The sequence below is a fragment of the Helianthus annuus genome, chromosome 16 (genome assembly GCF_002127325.2).
Source record: "Helianthus annuus cultivar XRQ/B chromosome 16, HanXRQr2.0-SUNRISE, whole genome shotgun sequence".
NCBI lineage: Eukaryota > Viridiplantae > Streptophyta > Magnoliopsida > Asterales > Asteraceae > Helianthus > Helianthus annuus.
Genome location: NC_035448.2, coordinates 7,492,417 through 7,511,653, shown reverse-complemented (window position 1 = coordinate 7,511,653; position 19,237 = coordinate 7,492,417). Strand labels below are relative to the sequence as shown.

General features: G+C 34.0%; 1 protein-coding gene and 1 long non-coding RNA gene across 2 annotated transcripts in view; both read right to left on the bottom strand.

Annotated features, from left to right (window-relative positions):
* Positions 1 to 5,381: 5,381 nt before the first annotated feature.
* Positions 5,382 to 6,197, bottom strand: LOC110917205. The gene is made up of 2 exons (XM_022161797.2): positions 6,054 to 6,197; positions 5,382 to 5,984 (listed from the first exon to the last, which is right to left on the bottom strand). Exons 1-2 carry the CDS (start codon positions 6,160 to 6,162, stop codon positions 5,512 to 5,514), a joined length of 582 nt encoding a protein of 193 aa, XP_022017489.1. The 5' UTR covers positions 6,163 to 6,197; the 3' UTR covers positions 5,382 to 5,511.
* A 55-nt stretch (positions 6,198 to 6,252) lies between these two features.
* The window catches only part of LOC118488431, a 30,622-nt gene continuing 17,637 nt past the window's right edge, over positions 6,253 to 19,237 (bottom strand). Inside the window, exon 3 of the long non-coding RNA XR_004884703.1 lies at positions 6,253 to 6,439. This is a non-coding gene — a long non-coding RNA (uncharacterized LOC118488431). The remainder of the gene's footprint in view (positions 6,440 to 19,237) is intronic.

The window sequence follows — 19,237 nt, the reverse complement described above, 5'->3', positions numbered from 1 at the left end:
TTTTTGCATATGGAATCTGAAAGATGGCCGTGTTATTGTCCTGGTCGAGACAAATCAACCGTACACAGATTCTCTGGCTCATAAAGTTGGACGTAGGGGTGCAAACGAGCCGAGCCCGAGCTCGAGCTCGGCTCGATTCGAGCTTTATTTCTGAAGCTTGAGATCGGCTCGAATGTAATTTTTCAAGTTCGAGCTCGGCTAGGGCTCGACTTGTTTAGTATTTTTTTAATTAATTTATATTAATTATAATTATTATTATACATACAATTTAGTTATTTTTTTATATTTATATAAATGGTAATTATTATTATATAAACATATGTTTAATACATTAATAAAAAATATATAAATAGAAAGCTCGATTAGGCTCGCGAGCCGGCTCGAGCTCGATAAGCAAAGCTCGGGCTCGTTTACTAAACGAGCTTGTTTTTAGCTCGGCTCGTTCGAGCTTTTTTTCGAGCCGAGCTCGAGTAGCTCGCGAGTAGCTCGGCTCGTTTGCACCCCTAGTTGGACGGTTATGCGAAAATGATCAAAAAGCAAATTACGAGGCTATGCAGTATGGGGCGTCACCCCCATGCCACCTTAGTTGGAAAAAAGCAATAGCTCCCCATGACCATACAACAGACGCGCCATCATGGGGGGCGCTGATGGTGGGTTGTTAATGCAATGGCGAGTTGTATGTGTGTGAAGGAGGGGGCGCTATTGATGAGGTAGAGCTGAGGTGTCAGAATGGAGCCCCTAGGGCTCCATTCCATACCATCCAGCCTGACGTGAAACAACGTTGTCCTATTCTCGTACCCAAAAATGACACCGCCCTGGTGCGAATATAGGATGATTATCCTCATGTAACACTTTAGATGAGAGTGGAAAAAGCTAGCTAGATTCATTCTACAAAAGTTTATATAAAACCTAGATGAATGAAAATTTACTATCATGAATTAAAGTTTCGCAAGTACATCTCTCTTATCTTATTTCAGAGAATTTGAATAAGAAAGTGATGTTAGAAAACACATAAGTAAAAAGAAACTAACATTCTAAACTAGAAATAAAATTATATAAAAAGCTTTAATAATATATTTGAAGAGTATGTATCCATGGGTTAAGTTATTCTACAAAAGCTTCTAGAAATAAGAAGTGTACAAAGACACAACTGACACAATGTCGAGCAAAATATAACACAATGTCAGAAAATATAACACAATGTCGAGAAAAAAGACAAAATAAGTTGCAACAAAGATACAATGACACAAATATAGAAAAGACACAATAATAAATAAAAGACACAATGATAATAAAGACATAATGATAAACCATGTGTCAATTCTATATACTAACAAAACAATTTGTGAATAGTAGTAAATAGATAGTTTTACTTTAATTTATAATTTATAATTATAGAGCTAGAATATTATTGTTTTTTAATTAATTTACATTTATAACCATAAACTTTAATAAAAGCTCTAATATTATTTTATAAACGATTTATGTATACTCGTGATTTTTAATATATTTGTCATACAAAAGTTTAATAATATTTTTTTATAAACGATTTATGTTTGAATCCCAAACTTTAATAGATTTATCATACGTCTCTTAAAGTTTAATAAAGTTAATTTTTTAACAAATATTTGTTCTTTTATCTTTTTTATTTTACTTATTATTTATTTAACTTAATTGTTGTTTACTTATTTTAATCGTCGTTTAGATTAAAGCGAACTTTTAATTCTAGACACGTTTACTTAACCCTGTTAATTGCTTATTTTTCCTGCTGTTTAGATTAAAACGTGCATGCAGGGGCGGATTTAGCATGGTTCCATGGGTTCCCAGGAACCCATTCGATTCGAAGAAAATGGAAAAATTTAGTGTAAACCTTGTATGATTTGGGAAAAAATAATGAAAATTAGTGAAAAACTACCAAAAGGAACCCAGTGGAATCCGACCCTGAATCCGCCACTGCGTGCATGCTCTATAATAACTCATCGATATATCATGTAACAAATATATCCTCGTCAATACCCTCCCACGACGATGATGATGTTGTTTCAACCATATGCGACGATTTAGTCACTCAAATCATCATCGGTCCCTCATAAATGATTTTGTTTTCTACGTTTCAACAAATGATTGATTCGATGACGATGATGATGTCTTTTAATTGTATTTAAACCTTATGTCTTGACTGTAGAAGGACGAATAATATGTTGCACAAAAACATGAAAATGGACGATCAAAATTGAGTTGGTTTAAAAGGACATGTGTCCTATTGAATAATGACAAACACCAATACAAACAAGGGAGTAGTATATCAATTTTGTTGGTACGCACCAAGGGACCAATATAGAAGAACATACACGTGAATATTTGTTTGATTAATGAATTGATATAAGTTACAACCTAGGTAAATGGATAATGTTGTTGCTTGTCCGGAGTTTGAATATGGGTTTTGAGTGCGGGTTTAGATAAGATATTGGCCCCGACAGGACATGTTAGCGGACCATAGTCGCATATAATCATGTTTGCGCGAGTAGCCTCTTCGAAATGTGTAATCTACATGACTAAGGGACTGTTTGTTTCACTCTTAATGAGTTCTTAATGGTTCAGATCTCATACTGGTTCAACACTTAATAGTTCAGACTGTTTCATTTCGCGAGCAGATGTCTGAATGGTTCAGACATTTTCCTCTGAATTAAGACCTCTTATCTGAATTGTTCAGACATTTGCCTCTGAATGATTAAAAATTATACTACCTCTTACTGGTTCAACACTTAATGGTTCGGACTTCTTACTGATTAAGTACTTAACCATTCAGAAGTTGATAAATAACTTCTAAGTCATGTAGATTCTAAATTTGGGAAACTAGTTAAGTATATATAGGTTTTATTTAAATAAAGTGCATTTGACTTTTTTTTAAAGAAACGGTCACATGACCGTTGGACGTCAGGCCTCACACAAAAGCAACAACACTCTCCAAGCCGTGACCACACCCAGGCTGGCCACTTCCCGCCCCTCACTCACGCCGGCTCCGGCGGTGTGCCGCGCCCTCCTCATGTTGTGGCCCTGCCATGTGGCAAGGGCGTGGCTCGATAGCATATGGCCTTATAAGATCAAGTTGTTTGTTTCGTAAAACGATGGTAATTCAGCCAAGGATTATGTTGATGCCTTTTTAGGCACTTTTCTTATTTCTAAGCACGAGTTATCCTAAATAATGTGAGAAACTTTATTTTTATTTATTTTTTAAAAATTGGCACATAAAATGCTAAAGTTCAAATTTTTATGTATGGACATGTATAAAGATAAATCATGTGTTGTTGACATGGACGTTGACACCTAAAGAGCTATATCCTACTTCAATAATTATGTTCAGTAACATAAAACATTAATGCAAGTAAAAAATTATTAACATGTGACGGATACTCATGTAAATATCCTAAATTTATTAATATGTGACCGTATTATGATGTGGATCATGATGATATACATGTATAGAAAATATAGCACTCGCAATTATTATTTCTTAAATATTTTGATAAGTTACTAGGCATTTTGCATGCATAAACCAACAGAAACACCACCAGTTATTCTTGTATACTATGTCCCACTACCATTGGATCCTAAATTTAGGGGACGGAAGCTACCATGACATATAGGTCCTAATATTCTTGTTTAAATTGTTAAAAAGTTAAAAGTAAGGGTATGGGGTCCGTCCCCAACCCGTCCCGCTCCGTCCCCGGCGTTGCACACCGCCCCCCGGCGGGTCATCGCGTCTCTCACGGCTCCTCCAAGACGTTGGAGACGAGCAAAAATTGTGGGCCCCCCATCTGACTTCTCTCTCTCCTTTTATTAATATATTAATATTATATTATGGGTTGGGTAGTCTTGCGTAGTCTTCCACACCCTTGGATAGTCCCCAAGGGAATGGTCCTTCACCCTTGGTGAGGTGGCGCCTACGTGACAGGTAGTCTCTTTGAGGACTATCCAAACCATACCCCATGATCTTATGTTTTTAGGTTACAAAACTCAAGTTAACTACCACAATCTTACCAAAAATCGGTAACAAAAACACAAAATATTTGTGAATGAATCTCACATATTTTATATGTAGAAAATAATTAAAAAACCAAATACAATGACCCTCATACAATAACCCTAAGTTGAGCTTCGAATTAAGAGAAGACTCCCTCAAGTTGTGAGAACTTAGAAACTCTGACTTTTTGTGCGAGTTTTACCACCATTTTTTGCTCACATGTAGATGAAAATGTTACAAACACAGCTGTAATTTTTTTTTCCAACAGGCGTTTCAGCCTTTTTACAGCAGTGTAAAAAGTCGTTGACATCAGCACTTACACCTATTGTAAGGGTTTTTTTTACGGTGGTGTATATCAACAAAAACAATGTTTTGGAAAAGTTGATTTTTTTAGGATTATTAGTATTTTATTTTTGAAAAAACCTTCGTTTTGACCGAGTTCTCTAGGTTCTCTCAACTTATATGAGTTTCTATTCACCAATCCTAGCCATTGATCTACACTAATTTTAAAGGTAGAGATTAAAAGTTAGGTTGAATTTGGACTTTATCGGTTATTTATTTAAACAATGATTATATTGTGCCAGAAAGGGCAAACACAACGTGCACAAATGTAAGAACCAAAAAAACTTATATCAATACAATGCAAACCAGTTGTTACATGTGAGTAAAACATCAATTTATGTTATAGATAAATACAAATTCACAGTCAAAATCACGATTTATATTCTACATTTATTAATCATCCTTCGCACTGCTTGTGGTGTGTACATATGATGTATATATGTGTGGGCTCTCGGGGGCAAAGGTGAAATTGCACTAATTTTAACGTTACTCTACTAATTTCGTGAAAATAACGTTAAAAGTGGCGGACGGTTAATCATGCATCATGTGATGGCGTTGATATCCGAAAGACAAGGGATACATGCATTGATCGGCCTTTAACCTGATTGTTGCTAAGTGTTATGTGCCTTATGTCTAAAGCTTGATGCAAAACTAATATCGAGTCGTGGGTCTCATTGAAAGCAACCTCTCTATTCCTACGGGGTAGGGGTAAGGCTGTCTACATCTTACCCTCCTCAGACTCTACCTTAGCTTTGCTATTGGTGAGATTTACTAAGTATGATGATGATGATTTATTAATCATCTTCATATCATCTTTGAAGAATGAAACCCCACACCTCATACCCTTAATTTCGTTTTCCATGGTTTCTCACAACAGACCTAGGTGTTGTTTGTTTTTTCTAAGGGAAAACGTTTGCAGTCTGCGGACCACATCTGCAGACATCTGTAGTAGAAGTGCTTGACCAAATGTCTGCAGTCTGCAAGAAGAAGACTGTTTGTTTTTTTTACTTCTGCAAATTGCTGAAATAAACTGAAATATAAATAAACTGATTTATTAAACTTAAAAGAGTTTTTCAACATTCAAACTTAAATAATAGTTATACAATAGTGAAATAATATACATAAAAAAGACAATAACATTTTTTTTAAATCATTGTATCCATGTTTTGCATTAACTGCTCAGCAATCTCATCTCGTAACTGAGTCATATATTCCCGATCCGATGCAGTACCATATGCTTCAACCTCGTCTTCATCGGCATCAACTTGCACTTGACTATTATGTACCGAAACATTGGGTTGATCGTATTCTGTAAACAATTCATCGCTCAAACCCTTTTTCCTTATAAAATTATGTAGCGCGAAACATGCAATGGTAATGTTCCTTTGTGTAACCAATGGAAATGGTGCCATCCTCTTCAAAATAGGGAATCTTGCTTTCAAAACACCAAAAGCACGCTCAATTACGTTCCGAAGTCTTACATGAGCATGGTTAAATTTCTCTTTATTAGTCAATGCACGTCTTCGGCGAAAATCTCCTAGCCAATACCTCACATTACGATATGGAGCCATAAATTCCCGTATGTGTGCATACGCGGCATCACAAAGATAATACTTGTCTGTAAAGATATACAATTATTTAGAAAAGTAAACCAAGTGATAAATATTTTAACAAAACATAAACATACCTTGTGGTGGAAACGGGAATGGTGCATCTGGATCTGATAATGCCTCTGATAATATTCTTGCATCATGTGCTACACCTTCCCAGCCGGCCACGACGAACGTAAAAATCATGTTGAAGTCACAAATTGCTAATACGTTTTGATAACAATCTCATTTTCCTCTTCCTCTATATAAATCTTGTTTACTAGGAGGGACAGCAACATGTATTAAAGTTCCATCTAGTGCACCAACCGCTCCTTTAAAAACCCGCCGTAGTCTCTTGTTATGTCCCGGTATGTTTGGATTAGGATTGAAAGAAGTTGGTACTATCATTTCTTTGGCAAAAAGCATCATTTTATCCAAGACTTCATAAAAATATTTATGAATTGTTTGCTTTGAGTGTTGAAATCTGTAACAACTCTCGCTAAAATTAATACTTAGTATGATTAATTAATCAGTTAATCAATATTAATTAAGCTAACAAGATTAATTAAGTTAAGTAAGGTTTATTAAAAATAGATATATATGGGGTCGTATAAGAACGTTTAATATTAATAATTAAATATATTATTTTTTTTCCCTTACTCCGTTTTTAATGAAACTTAGGTTAAAACGTAGATAAAAATATGCTCGTTCTAAAGACATATTCGTCGTTTTATAAAACGTTATATTTTAAAAGTTATACGAGAAAAACGAGTGAAGCAGCTGAATTAATATATATAAGCAAGCTAGCTAGCACGTCAAGCAGGTAGGTAGGCACGTCAACTTATCCCACAACGACCAGAATATGAATTGAGGTGCTTGCTTGCTTGCTATAAATAAGAAGCTTAGGATTCATTTTTCTTTGCTCATTTCTTTTCTTCTTCTCTCTATACGTTGGTGTTCTAACCAATAATCACCGATACGATATTCTGTTCGGTCGATTCAGGAACCAACTAACGGATGCCAAAGTATTATACTTTGTGAATTTCGTTAAACGGAATCCAAAGTACTATACTTTGTGAGTTCGTTAAACGGAATCCAAAGTACTATACTTTGTGAGTTCGTTAAACGGATGCCAAAGTACTGTCTGAATAAGACTACACTTTGTGAAGTTCGTTAAGGTTCGAATCTCGTAACTATCGTTGAGGTTTGATTTGGGTTTTACACAAATACGTATTCCATTCTGTTAAGCTATATGTTTAACTACCGAAAATACTCCCCACCACACACACATGCGAATCACTAATTAGTATAGCAGGGTGCTGCTACGATACAGGGTATTAACTCGATCGCTATTACGATTCATTTTCCGACCGATCAATATATCCAATGGATGTTTAAGTGCCACCCACATTAGGGTTATACTTTGTCGTTCGTCGTTAAATCGATGGATGTTTAAGTATCGCACTTTGTCGTTTGTTGTGAGAATTTGATCTCGTGAGTTATCGTAATTGTTGTATTAAGTTACCTACCTAGTTCGTGTGCACTCGGTTACAAGGCTAAATCAATAGGCTAAGCTTTGCCAGTATAAATCTGCAATATATCAAGGCTTATCTGTAGACTAAACTTTGGCCGTATGAATCTGCATGTTTATAATGTGAGTCATTCTCTTTTTATCAAATTACTTTCAAAATCATGTTTATTTTCAAAGGTTATAATTACAGGGATTAAGTCTTTGTAATCACCAAATTACAGCTGGTATGTGGGGTATTGTGCACATTACTATTTTTATCACTCTATGTGAGTGAGTATTACTCTATGTGAGTGATTATTACTCTGTGTGAGTAAACCGTCATTATTAGGGCGACGGGACCCAATAGTGGTATGACCACAGTCACAGATCCGGTCGAGTGACAAATACCCATTCTTGATAATTGGTTGATAAAAACATTGTAATCGCTCTTAATACTGTGAATTATAACAAATCTGTTTTTATAAAACCTGAATGAACTCACTCAGTATTTCCCGCTGACAAAACCTTTTTAAAACGCGTTTCAGGTAATTACAGTAGATTGGAGTAAGGATTAGATCCAGCACTGAAGGACTTCAAGAAGTGGCTTATTTCATTAATTAAATCAAATTAAGAAATATCGTTTTTATATTAAAAGCTACCTTTGTAAAACATGGGTTTATCCCATCTATTTAATAAATAAAATCCGGTGTTTCTAAACTCTGATATTTTTCCTAACTCACGGTCCTGATGAAATTTCCGCTGCAATGTTTTTCAAAATAAAAATAATCACCGGTACTACGGGACTGCTCACGGCACCCGATTCCGTCCAGGGTGGGTCGGGGGTCGTGACAGAAGGTGGTATTAGAGCCACTACTTTAAGCCTATAAGTGTTGTGATAATAATACTTAAGCTTAAATAAAAAGAGTTAGGAGATTTCTATTAAATGGTAGCACAGCTGATAGCAGTTAGACTTGAACATAAGAAAAGATGCCTTAGTATAAGCTAAGCCACTGGTTTACACAATTAGGTGTTATAATAATACCTAAGTGAAACGGAGAATTAGAAACTTAATATTATCTGATAGCACTCCGGATGGTATTTAGACTTGAACTTAAGAATTTTGTCTTAAAATAAACTTTAAAGTAAATTACTTATATAAGTATAATATAATGGATACTGGTATGACGGTTAGCAGGCAATAGCACTTAATTGCTATTTATTCTTGCTTATTGATATTATTTGGTCTAGAATAAGATATGTTATGGGAATACAAATTTTCTTGATTCTGGATAAAAGCCCTAATAAAAGAGGCACTTTTTGAAAAGATACTATTTATGGGAAATAGAAAATTTTCTCCGGCAAAACTGGGTATAGAGTAGCAGACTCTCCAGCTTGTCCGGACATATTGAGATTACCGCTCCGGCGCGAACCGGATAAGACGGGGTAAATGATATGTCAAATCAGTGACAAGATTTCCCTAAATAAAATCATGACCAAATACCTGACTGGTTCTTAGAAATATGAATCTTTTAAATACATTGACCTGATAAATGGTATGTTTATTTCAGCATGTGAAATATATGATTATATAGATAGGTATATCTATAAGGAAATTCCAAAAAAACCATAAGGATTGACAAATTGAAATAAAGCACAAGCATCCGTGTCTAGAATTCTTTATCAGGAATCTCTTTTCCAATATCAAACATTATTTTGTGTGATCATTTACCTCGTAACTCATACAATGAGAACCCTTTAAAGATGGGATATCATCGAAAGTATAAAAATTTACAATGCACAAGTAAGAAACATATAAAGTTGTGCTAATGCACAAGAAAACACATGAAACTTAAAATATACGTCCACAGACGTTGAAATATATCACACACGACTTTTCAAGGCAAGAACTTTGAAAAGTATAAATTGGGCACGATGACACCAATACTAATTCTGTCAGTAGAAAACTACTAATAAAAAAGAAGCACTTTGCCACGTGATCCTACAAACGATCTACATTTCGCTGAGGTACGTTGGAACAAGATTTCACAATCATCGGTGCACAGTCTAAACTAAGTCATAATTATTATCACTGAAAAAGGAGTCACATACCTTTGCAAATCCCCTATTCCATTTCAGTTCATTCGACATTCCTTGATAATGGCACTTAACAACGGTTATGACACAAAATTCCAGATAAAAGTTCTTATATTCCTTTCGTAGCAATTCTGACTTCTGCCTATAATAAGTTGACTTTCGTGTTCTTTTAATGGTCATCATACCATAAAGAATTCTTTCATAATAGCAAATATTGATCCATTTCGTTTCTTGGTAAATCCATACAATACACATGCACTATTTGTTGCGCATGTGGTTCATTTGAGTTATAAGACCCTAGGAAGGCTTCATTTCAAATTATTGTTTTATCCAACCTCAAATATCATTTCGCTATACTTGATCTTTGCATTGTAAACCGCGTTTTGAAAAATGATTACTCTTTGATATTTGATCAATAAAATTTTTTTTTTTGAAAAACTCGATTTTCTTTTTGAAGGTTATACATGGTTTCTGTTGTGATCATGTCCGAACTTCCTTATTAAAACTCGTTTTATCCAAACCCAGTTAACTTGCTCTCAATACGTAATCAATTCGAAGTCCCATATGATGGATTGAAACCATCATATTCAAAATAGTCCCAACAAGCACTTCAATTCTCTTGAACCATAACATGCTTGTTTAGTCTTCAAATTCATCAAATCATTTCTTTGATCACGATCACTTTGTGATGACATTTTCACAAATTTGAAGATTGCGCTAATCTAGGATTTAATTATTTATTTATTTATATTGAATCCGCTTTGTTGATTTATTTTATGAAAGCAATCTTAACCCAATTATGTGCTAAGATAATGATCCACCATTTCATGTCCTAATTCCGTAGTCCTTACAACCTCAATCGAGCCTTTCGTGATATTTCTTACCTTATCATCATTGATCGAAAAACATTATATAAACTTAATTGATTATATATAGAAACTTACAATATAGTATTCCTATATTTAAAATTTTTTAACCATTAAGGTAAAGAATTTATATTTTTACGTATAAAATTTTGTTTGCAGTATATTCTCATTTAAGTTTATGCATTTGTTATTGGCAATTAATATTAGTTTTATTATTAGTAATAATATATTAATAGTAATAGTGTTAGTATTATTTTCAGATACTAGAGTTATTATCAGGGGCATGTATTGAATAGCCTAGCCTTAATTAGGCATGGACTGGCCACCTATGCTTAAACAAGGCAGCACTAACCAATACCCAACCATGATAATAACCAGTTAAGGAGAAGACATATTTTCATAAAACAAATACAAGAATTAGATGAACGAATAAAATTATTTAAATAACTATCCAAGTAGTCATGGACAAGACATTTTATAAACAATTGTTCATCTTGATTAATATTCTACAACTATTAAATACTTATAGAAATATTATTTTATAATATATGTATTTTAATATATTAAAATATCAAATGTTATTTACTCAAGTCAATATTTAAAGTATATTTGGTATTAAAATAAACCTTTATTATTTTACTTCTATAATTTAAAATATCCTGTTATAAAATCTTATAGTTAAACACACTTGATTTTAAAAATAATAATCATAAGTTCTAGAATATTGGGTAAACCTATATCATTATTTTGTCAAAGTTACCACGGGTTTTAATATTTAAACCTATCTATATTTATTTATTATTCTACCTTATGATAACATAAAAAGGAAAAAGGATTTTAATAAATCAAAATATCACCTATCTTTAATCAAACATTTTGATTAAAATCATCTGAATACAATTATAAGACAAAAATACACTAACTTTATTGTCTTTTCATGTATTCTTACAAATCACCCATCTCAACACATTAATTTTCTCATATCATAATTTAATATCTGACAAAACATTTTCATGTTTTCATTTTATTTTGACCCGGTCAATCTTAAGTCTTCCTTAGGTACCAATCAAGGTAAGTTTTCTTCTGACAAAGAATTTTACTAATTCCAAAAAGTTCTTCACATTCATTTTAAGAATCTATAGATCATATATCTTTTGGCTTGAACCCAATCACCTTGAAAAAAAAATATATATATATACCATTTCATCTTATTCGTTTGAACATTTCATCTTTTGAAATATCCAGAAAGCCTCCTTGAAACTCTCAAATTCGAAAACAATAAATTTATTCGGTCATCATTGAATTCTTTACAAACCCTTTGCAGCGTCCGAATAGATTTGTAGCCTGTGCTAAACCCTATTCATACGCCATTCGTTTGAATTGTCATATTCTTGGTACAATTATGTACTCAGATTACGATACACTAAATTCTATTGTCCAGTACCATTTAAGTAAACGATATTGACTTTCGGATAATCATTGACAAATCATTTTCCATACTTCCATTCACAAATAGATATTTATCAATTCAGAATCTCCCCTAATTGATCAAAGTAAGTTCATTTCGGATATTGAATCCAATTGTTTCTATAAATCATTTCTATTTTTAAAATTCATACCCCTCAAATATCTTTTGATTCCATTCCGCGATACATTGTTTCTCTTAATTAGAAGAAGAAACATAACCCAAGAAAATATCATAGTCCAAATCTCGAGGACGAGATTTTATTAAGGTGGGGAGGATGTAACAACTCTCGCTAAAATTAATACTTAGTATGATTAATTAATCAGTTAATCAATATTAATTAAGCTAACAAGATTAATTAAGTTAAGTAAGGTTTATTAAAAATAGATATATATGGGGTCGTATAAGAACGTTTAATATTAATAATTAAATATATTATTTTTTTTCCCTTACTCCGTTTTTAATGAAACTTAGGTTAAAACGTAGATAAAAATATGCTCGTTCTAAAGACATATTCGTCGTTTTATAAAACGTTATATTTTAAAAGTTATACGAGAAAAACGAGTGAAGCAGCTGAATTAATATATATAAGCAAGCTAGCTAGCACGTCAAGCAGGTAGGTAGGCACGTCAACTTATCCCACATCCCCGAATATGAATTGAGGTGCTTGCTTGCTTGCTATAAATAAGAAGCTTTGGATTCATTTTTCTTTGCTCATTTCTTTTCTTCTTCTCTCTATACGTTGGTGTTCTAACCTGTAACACCCCAAAACCCGAATGCTTATAATTGTCGTATGTTCCTATATGACATATCATGAAATAAATGACTAGGTTATTTAACCTAGTAAATTGTATGATAAAAACTATTTAAAAGATGAAAGTTGTGCCAATTATGTTTTAATGGCAAACATGGAGGGGTTAAATGGTATATAATGAAAGTTGGGTTACTAAATAACAAGACACACACACAAACACACACTTTGCGTGTGTTCTTGATCGAGCAGGAGACTCCCATGGAGTCAAGAACCCTAACTTCATCATTTTCATCAAATTGGAAGGCTAAATGATGCTTAAACTCATAACCGAGCATGGATTAATGATCACCAACACTAGGGGATCATAAGGTATGTCTTAAATCTAAGATTTGTGATCATGGGTGAAGTGGGTTATGCTCTAATCCGTGAGATAATATGAAATTGATCATGTATAAGGGTTAGAAACATCATATAGAACATGGGTTATGTAAGGTTTGTGTTAATTTGAAGTTTAGATGTGAAACCCGTTTGTTATGGTGAAGATGATGACATGGATAAATCATCTATGTCTAAATTCTTGCTTAAAATTGATGTATTTTGATTTGTAAGATGGATTCTTATGAGGGGAATTGAAAGAAATGTGATACTAGTATGTTTGATGTTTATGCATGTATGATTCATGTTGATTAGAAGGAAGAAATTGATGAATTATGTATGAACTTGGAGGATCATGCATAAATTAGTTGTACATTGTGCATAGCTAGTAGTACGCACGCCAAGTGTTTGATGAAATGTCTAGGTGAAGTTAGGATGTGAGATTGTATGAAATGGCTTAACATATATGAATGAAACATGATAATGATGTAATTAGTAGTATACTAACTTGAGGAATGTGCTTTAGATGGAACTCATACAAGAATTCGGGTTGAATGTATGTGTTGGTCAAGACTATGCATTAGAAGCTTGTACATTGTGCTTGAACGGGCGATGCTCCCCATGTGTTTTTATTAATCACTTAATTTCAATCAAGAAGTGAATGTGTACTAAATATATAATATATGACCATGCTAGTAAAGGATGATGTTATGAATTACGTTAGGTTGTCTAACTGAACAATGTGGTTGACAATTTATGTTGTATGCGTGTTAGTGAAAGTCAATGTAGATAAGAGCTGGAAAATGTGTATTAATATGAATAAGCATAAGTACTAACATTATTACGGCATGACGACATGAAAGGATAGGAACCACACTAGCATGGACCAAGCATGAAAGGCTAACGGGTCGAAATGGGGCAAGGAAGCGGTTACGAACATGGATGCACGAGGTAAGTGATTTCCGTAATCACTTCGTAGTACAAGTAAGTAATAAAGCGTTGTAATGAATTAAATATGATGTTTGAGGTCAAATATGTGTTAAAGTCTTTCGTCGTAAATGATGGGTTTAAGGTTGACCAAAATGCCCATGATGGGTATTTTGGGGTAAACGAACTTAAAAGTGGTTTAGAAGCAAGTTATTCGATTAGAGTAATGTTTTGGACAAGTATGGAAGTGGGGATGATGGTTTGGTCAGTCATAGACCAATTAATGCGCGAATACCCTTAACGGGTCAAATAGTTAGAAAATAGTTAAGTCGAATGTATGTAAGTTAAGGATTTCCGTAATCCGGAGGTAAGATTTTAAGTTCATATGATATAATGTGAATTTACAAGCATGTAGGAAGAAACGGGAGGTCAAACGGGTAAACGGTTCAAAAGTTACGTGCGTTTTAGTACGTACGGACGACGAAACGAACCTGCAGAAAACTGCAAAAACTAGAGGGCGTCGCCGACGGGTATGGTACCCAAAGGTGGGATCCTAAAGAATATGTAGTAATATGGTACCCAAAGGTGGGATCCTAAAGAATATGTAGTAATATGGTACCCAAAGGTGGGATCCTAAAGAATATGTAGTAATATGGTACCCAAAGGTGGGATCCTAAAGAATATGTAGTAATATGGTACCCAAAGGTGGGATCCTAAAGAATATGTAGTAATATGGTACCCAAAGGTGGGATCCTAAAGAATAAGTAGTAATATGGTACCCAAATGTGGGATTCTAAAGAATATGTAGTAATATGGTACCCAAATGTGGGATCCTAAAGAATAAGTAGTAATATGGTACCTAATTGTGGGATTCTAAGTTAAGAATTTCCTTTACGTATATAGATGTGTATGTATGTATGTATAAAGATATGTATGAGTGTATGCATGTATGTAAAGATGTAAGAAAGGTATGTACGTATGTAGATGTGAACGTACGTATGTATAAAGATATGTATGAGTGTATGCATGAATGTAGAGATGTAGGAAAGGTATGTATGTATGTATGTAATTGTGTATGTATGTATGTGTAAAGACATGTATGAGTGTATGCATGTATGTAAAGTTGGAGGAAAGATATGTATGTATGTAGATGTGAATGTATGTTTGTATGTAAGTATGTATATAAGCATGATTTAGACACGTTGAGTGTTAACGTTTTAATGGTGTACCTTGAGAATGAAAGGTAATGCAGGTACATTACTGAAGCCTCACCAGGGAATGGATACGCAGATGTAATGCTTAAAGTTTGAAAAATGACGAACAGTGAAGTGTTTGTGAATGAATCTTGTTTATATAATGTGTGCTAATGTATGAATGAATGTGGTGAGTGCAGGTTGTACGAGTCACGAGGATCTTCAAGGATTAGAGATCGAGGATCGAGTCACAAGACAGATTGTACGGAAACGTTGGTGTTGAAATTTAGAAAACCCATGTCATGCATTTAATTGTAAATGAGTCAATTGATGACTTCATGTGAAAAGGTTGTATTAAAATGAAGTTTTAAGTAAGTCAAGGTAATTATAAGGAAAGAAATTTTATGGTACGTGTTTCCGCTGCGACTTTAGTCAATTACAAAATTAGGGTGTTACAAGTTGGTATCAGAGCCCTGGTTTGAGGGAATCAAGTACGAGAAGGTAAGTACTTGAACTCAAACTTGTGTGCTCTTGAGATAAGAAATCCGTACAATCCAAGACTCGATCAAGATCCAAAGGTAAAGGGTTGATGAAAGTATGCATTTATGTATACGTATAACAAAACTGACGGTTTTGTATGTGCAAGGTAAGCATAAGTGTTGGAAGAGGATGATCCGTGAATGCAGCCTAGAATGAATACTAAGGTAGGCAAAGAGGTAATGAGACAAGTAGGCAAATGAGCCCAGGTATGTGAATTTAATGTAAGGATGTAAGCAATGGTAAAGTCCATTAAAGGAAGGAAAAGTTTTAAATGAAAGATAAGGATTGTATGTAATGAGGTACTGAAAGTGATACACGCGCCGAAACCTAAGTCTACGGACATAAGGTGACAATTACATGAAGGCACGAAACTACTATGTGGATTGTGTACCTGGCCAGTACACGAGAAACGTATGACGTTCGTGAGATTATGATAATTGTTACAGGTATGTCCGGTAGAGTTGGGTAGCAGGCGGGCGTGTGGGGGAAATGGGAATTAAGACTCTCGGGAAGTTGAGAGTACTATGTAGGAATGAAAAGTATGAGTGATAAAAAAAAAATGAAGAATGTTGAATCTGTAAGAAGGTACGGATCAACAAGATATGAATGATATGTATGAATGAAATGTTTGAATCCACGAGATGGATTCAAGGAATGCAATGTATGAATGAAATGATTTGAATCCATGAGACGGATTCAAGGAAGGAAAGATATGAATAATATGTCTGAATCCGGGAGATGGATTCAAGGAATGAAAGTTATGAATGCAATGTTTGAATCTGTGAGACGGATTCAAGGATGAAAGGCATGAATGATATGTTTGAATCCGTGAGACGGATTCAAGGTATGAAATGCATGAAGAGAATGTTCGAAACCGCTAGACGGATTCAAAACATAGAAATAATGAAAGGTATGGATGCTATGATTGCGTCCGAAGGACGAGTTAAAATATAGAAATGATGAAAATAGCCCACATCGCGATGTGTCAATGGTTTGACCATGGTTGTGTCAAACGAATCATGTGAGTAAATGTAAAGTAACTGGATGAAAGAATGATCAGGATTGGCACGCAAGCCTAAATTTTAAATTTTAAAATGAAAGAAAGAAGTTTCGAATAAGTTATGTGTTAATAGTGCTAGTAATCGACTACTAGGACTCAAAATGAATGACGGGCTAATAGCCGGACAATGATATGAATAATGAAATAAACATGAAAGAAACATTAATAAGAATTCTAGGATGGATTCTTGAAATTGGATGATAGTCATGGTGATGAGCTCGTGGTTATGTCGAGAGGACGTTGAAAAAGGAAATATAGATTATAATGTTAGGAACTCTTGATGTGATGAAACCAAACGAATTGGTGGAAGGATGTGCACGGGCGAAATCGCATTACGCGGATGAATGAAATCTAGCCTAGTATGGCTAGTACTCGTGAAGAATGCGGATCGATCTGGGTTGCGGATCGTCGATTGATGATATGAGATAAGGTCAGTAAAAGTTTAACTTATGTTAGATAAGTATGAATTGGTTAATTGGCACAATATGGAATGGGTATTATGGGAAGTTTGATTTATTCCAAGAATTGCTTAATTGGGTACGACCTATGAAGTGAATGATGGAATGGGTATGGTATAATATGGGAAGTTTGATGTTTTTTTTTAGTTGACATAAGAAGAAAGCTATGTCATCAAGAAGCGAATCTCAAAGGTTTTGAGTGAAAAGCTCGAGTATTGGTTAAACTCTCATGAAATGAATTGCACGACACGTATGCTTATTCAAAATAAGTAAGACACGAAATGAGAGGTTAGTAATGTGGAACGAATGAGGCAAGTTGAAGGTAACGTAAGGATATGTATGTTACAAATGACTATAGAAAAGTAGAATGAGCTAACTATGGAGTTAAGCATGTAGGTGTAACTATGAAGTAGTAGTTTTGTGGTGATAACAAAACAATAGTTAAATGTTATACAACGTGTGCATGGAATGGAATCTTAAAGGATGAGGCAAAAGTATTAAATCTATTTTAAACAGATCATATGAAGGTAAGCATTATTATAAGTTTAAATGAACATGTATTTTGACCTGCTACTAACGGGTCGAGGAAATGAGAATGTTATGTGAAAGTATGCCATGGAAAGTATAGACTTGTTAAGAAGAAGTCAAGTGTATGAATAATTATGAAATGAGATAGGACGATTACTTATAATTATAATGTGACTATTAAGTCAAAAAAAAAAATAGATGTGTGTGTGTAAGAGGAAATGAGAAAGGTTTCGGGGACGAAACCTCATTTAAGGGGGGTAGACTTGTAACACCCCAAAACCCGAATGCTTATAATTGTCGTATGTTCCTATATGACATATCATGAAATAAATGACTAGGTTATTTAACCTAGTAAATTGTATGATAAAAACTATTTAAAAGATGAAAGTTGTGCCAATTATGTTTTAATGGCAAACATGGAGGGGTTAAATGGTATATAATGAAAGTTGGGTTACTAAATAACAAGACACACACACAAACACACACTTTGCGTGTGTTCTTGATCGAGCAGGAGACTCCCATGGAGTCAAGAACCCTAACTTCATCATTTTCATCAAATTGGAAGGCTAAATGATGCTTAAACTCATAACCGAGCATGGATTAATGATCACCAACACTAGGGGATCATAAGGTATGTCTTAAATCTAAGATTTGTGATCATGGGTGAAGTGGGTTATGCTCTAATCCGTGAGATAATATGAAATTGATCATGTATAAGGGTTAGAAACATCATATAGAACATGGGTTATGTAAGGTTTGTGTTAATTTGAAGTTTAGATGTGAAACCCGTTTGTTATGGTGAAGATGATGACATGGATAAATCATCTATGTCTAAATTCTTGCTTAAAATTGATGTATTTTGATTTGTAAGATGGATTCTTATGAGGGGAATTGAAAGAAATGTGATACTAGTATGTTTGATGTTTATGCATGTATGATTCATGTTGATTAGAAGGAAGAAATTGATGAATTATGTATGAACTTGGAGGATCATGCATAAATTAGTTGTACATTGTGCATAGCTAGTAGTACGCACGCCAAGTGTTTGATGAAATGTCTAGGTGAAGTTAGGATGTGAGATTGTATGAAATGGCTTGACATATATGAATGAAACATGATAATGATGTAATTAGTAGTATACTAACTTGAGGAATGTGCTTTAGATGGAACTCATACAAGAATTCGGGTTGAATGTATGTGTTGGTCAAGACTATGCATTAGAAGCTTGTACATTGTGCTTGAACGGGCGATGCTCCCCATGTGTTTTTATTAATCACTTAATTTCAATCAAGAAGTGAATGTGTACTAAATATATAATATATGACCATGCTAGTAAAGGATGATGTTATGAATTACGTTAGGTTGTCTAACTGAACAATGTGGTTGACAATTTATGTTGTATGCGTGTTAGTGAAAGTCAATGTAGATAAGAGCTGGAAAATGTGTATTAATATGAATAAGCATAAGTACTAACATTATTACGGCATGACGACATGAAAGGATAGGAACCAC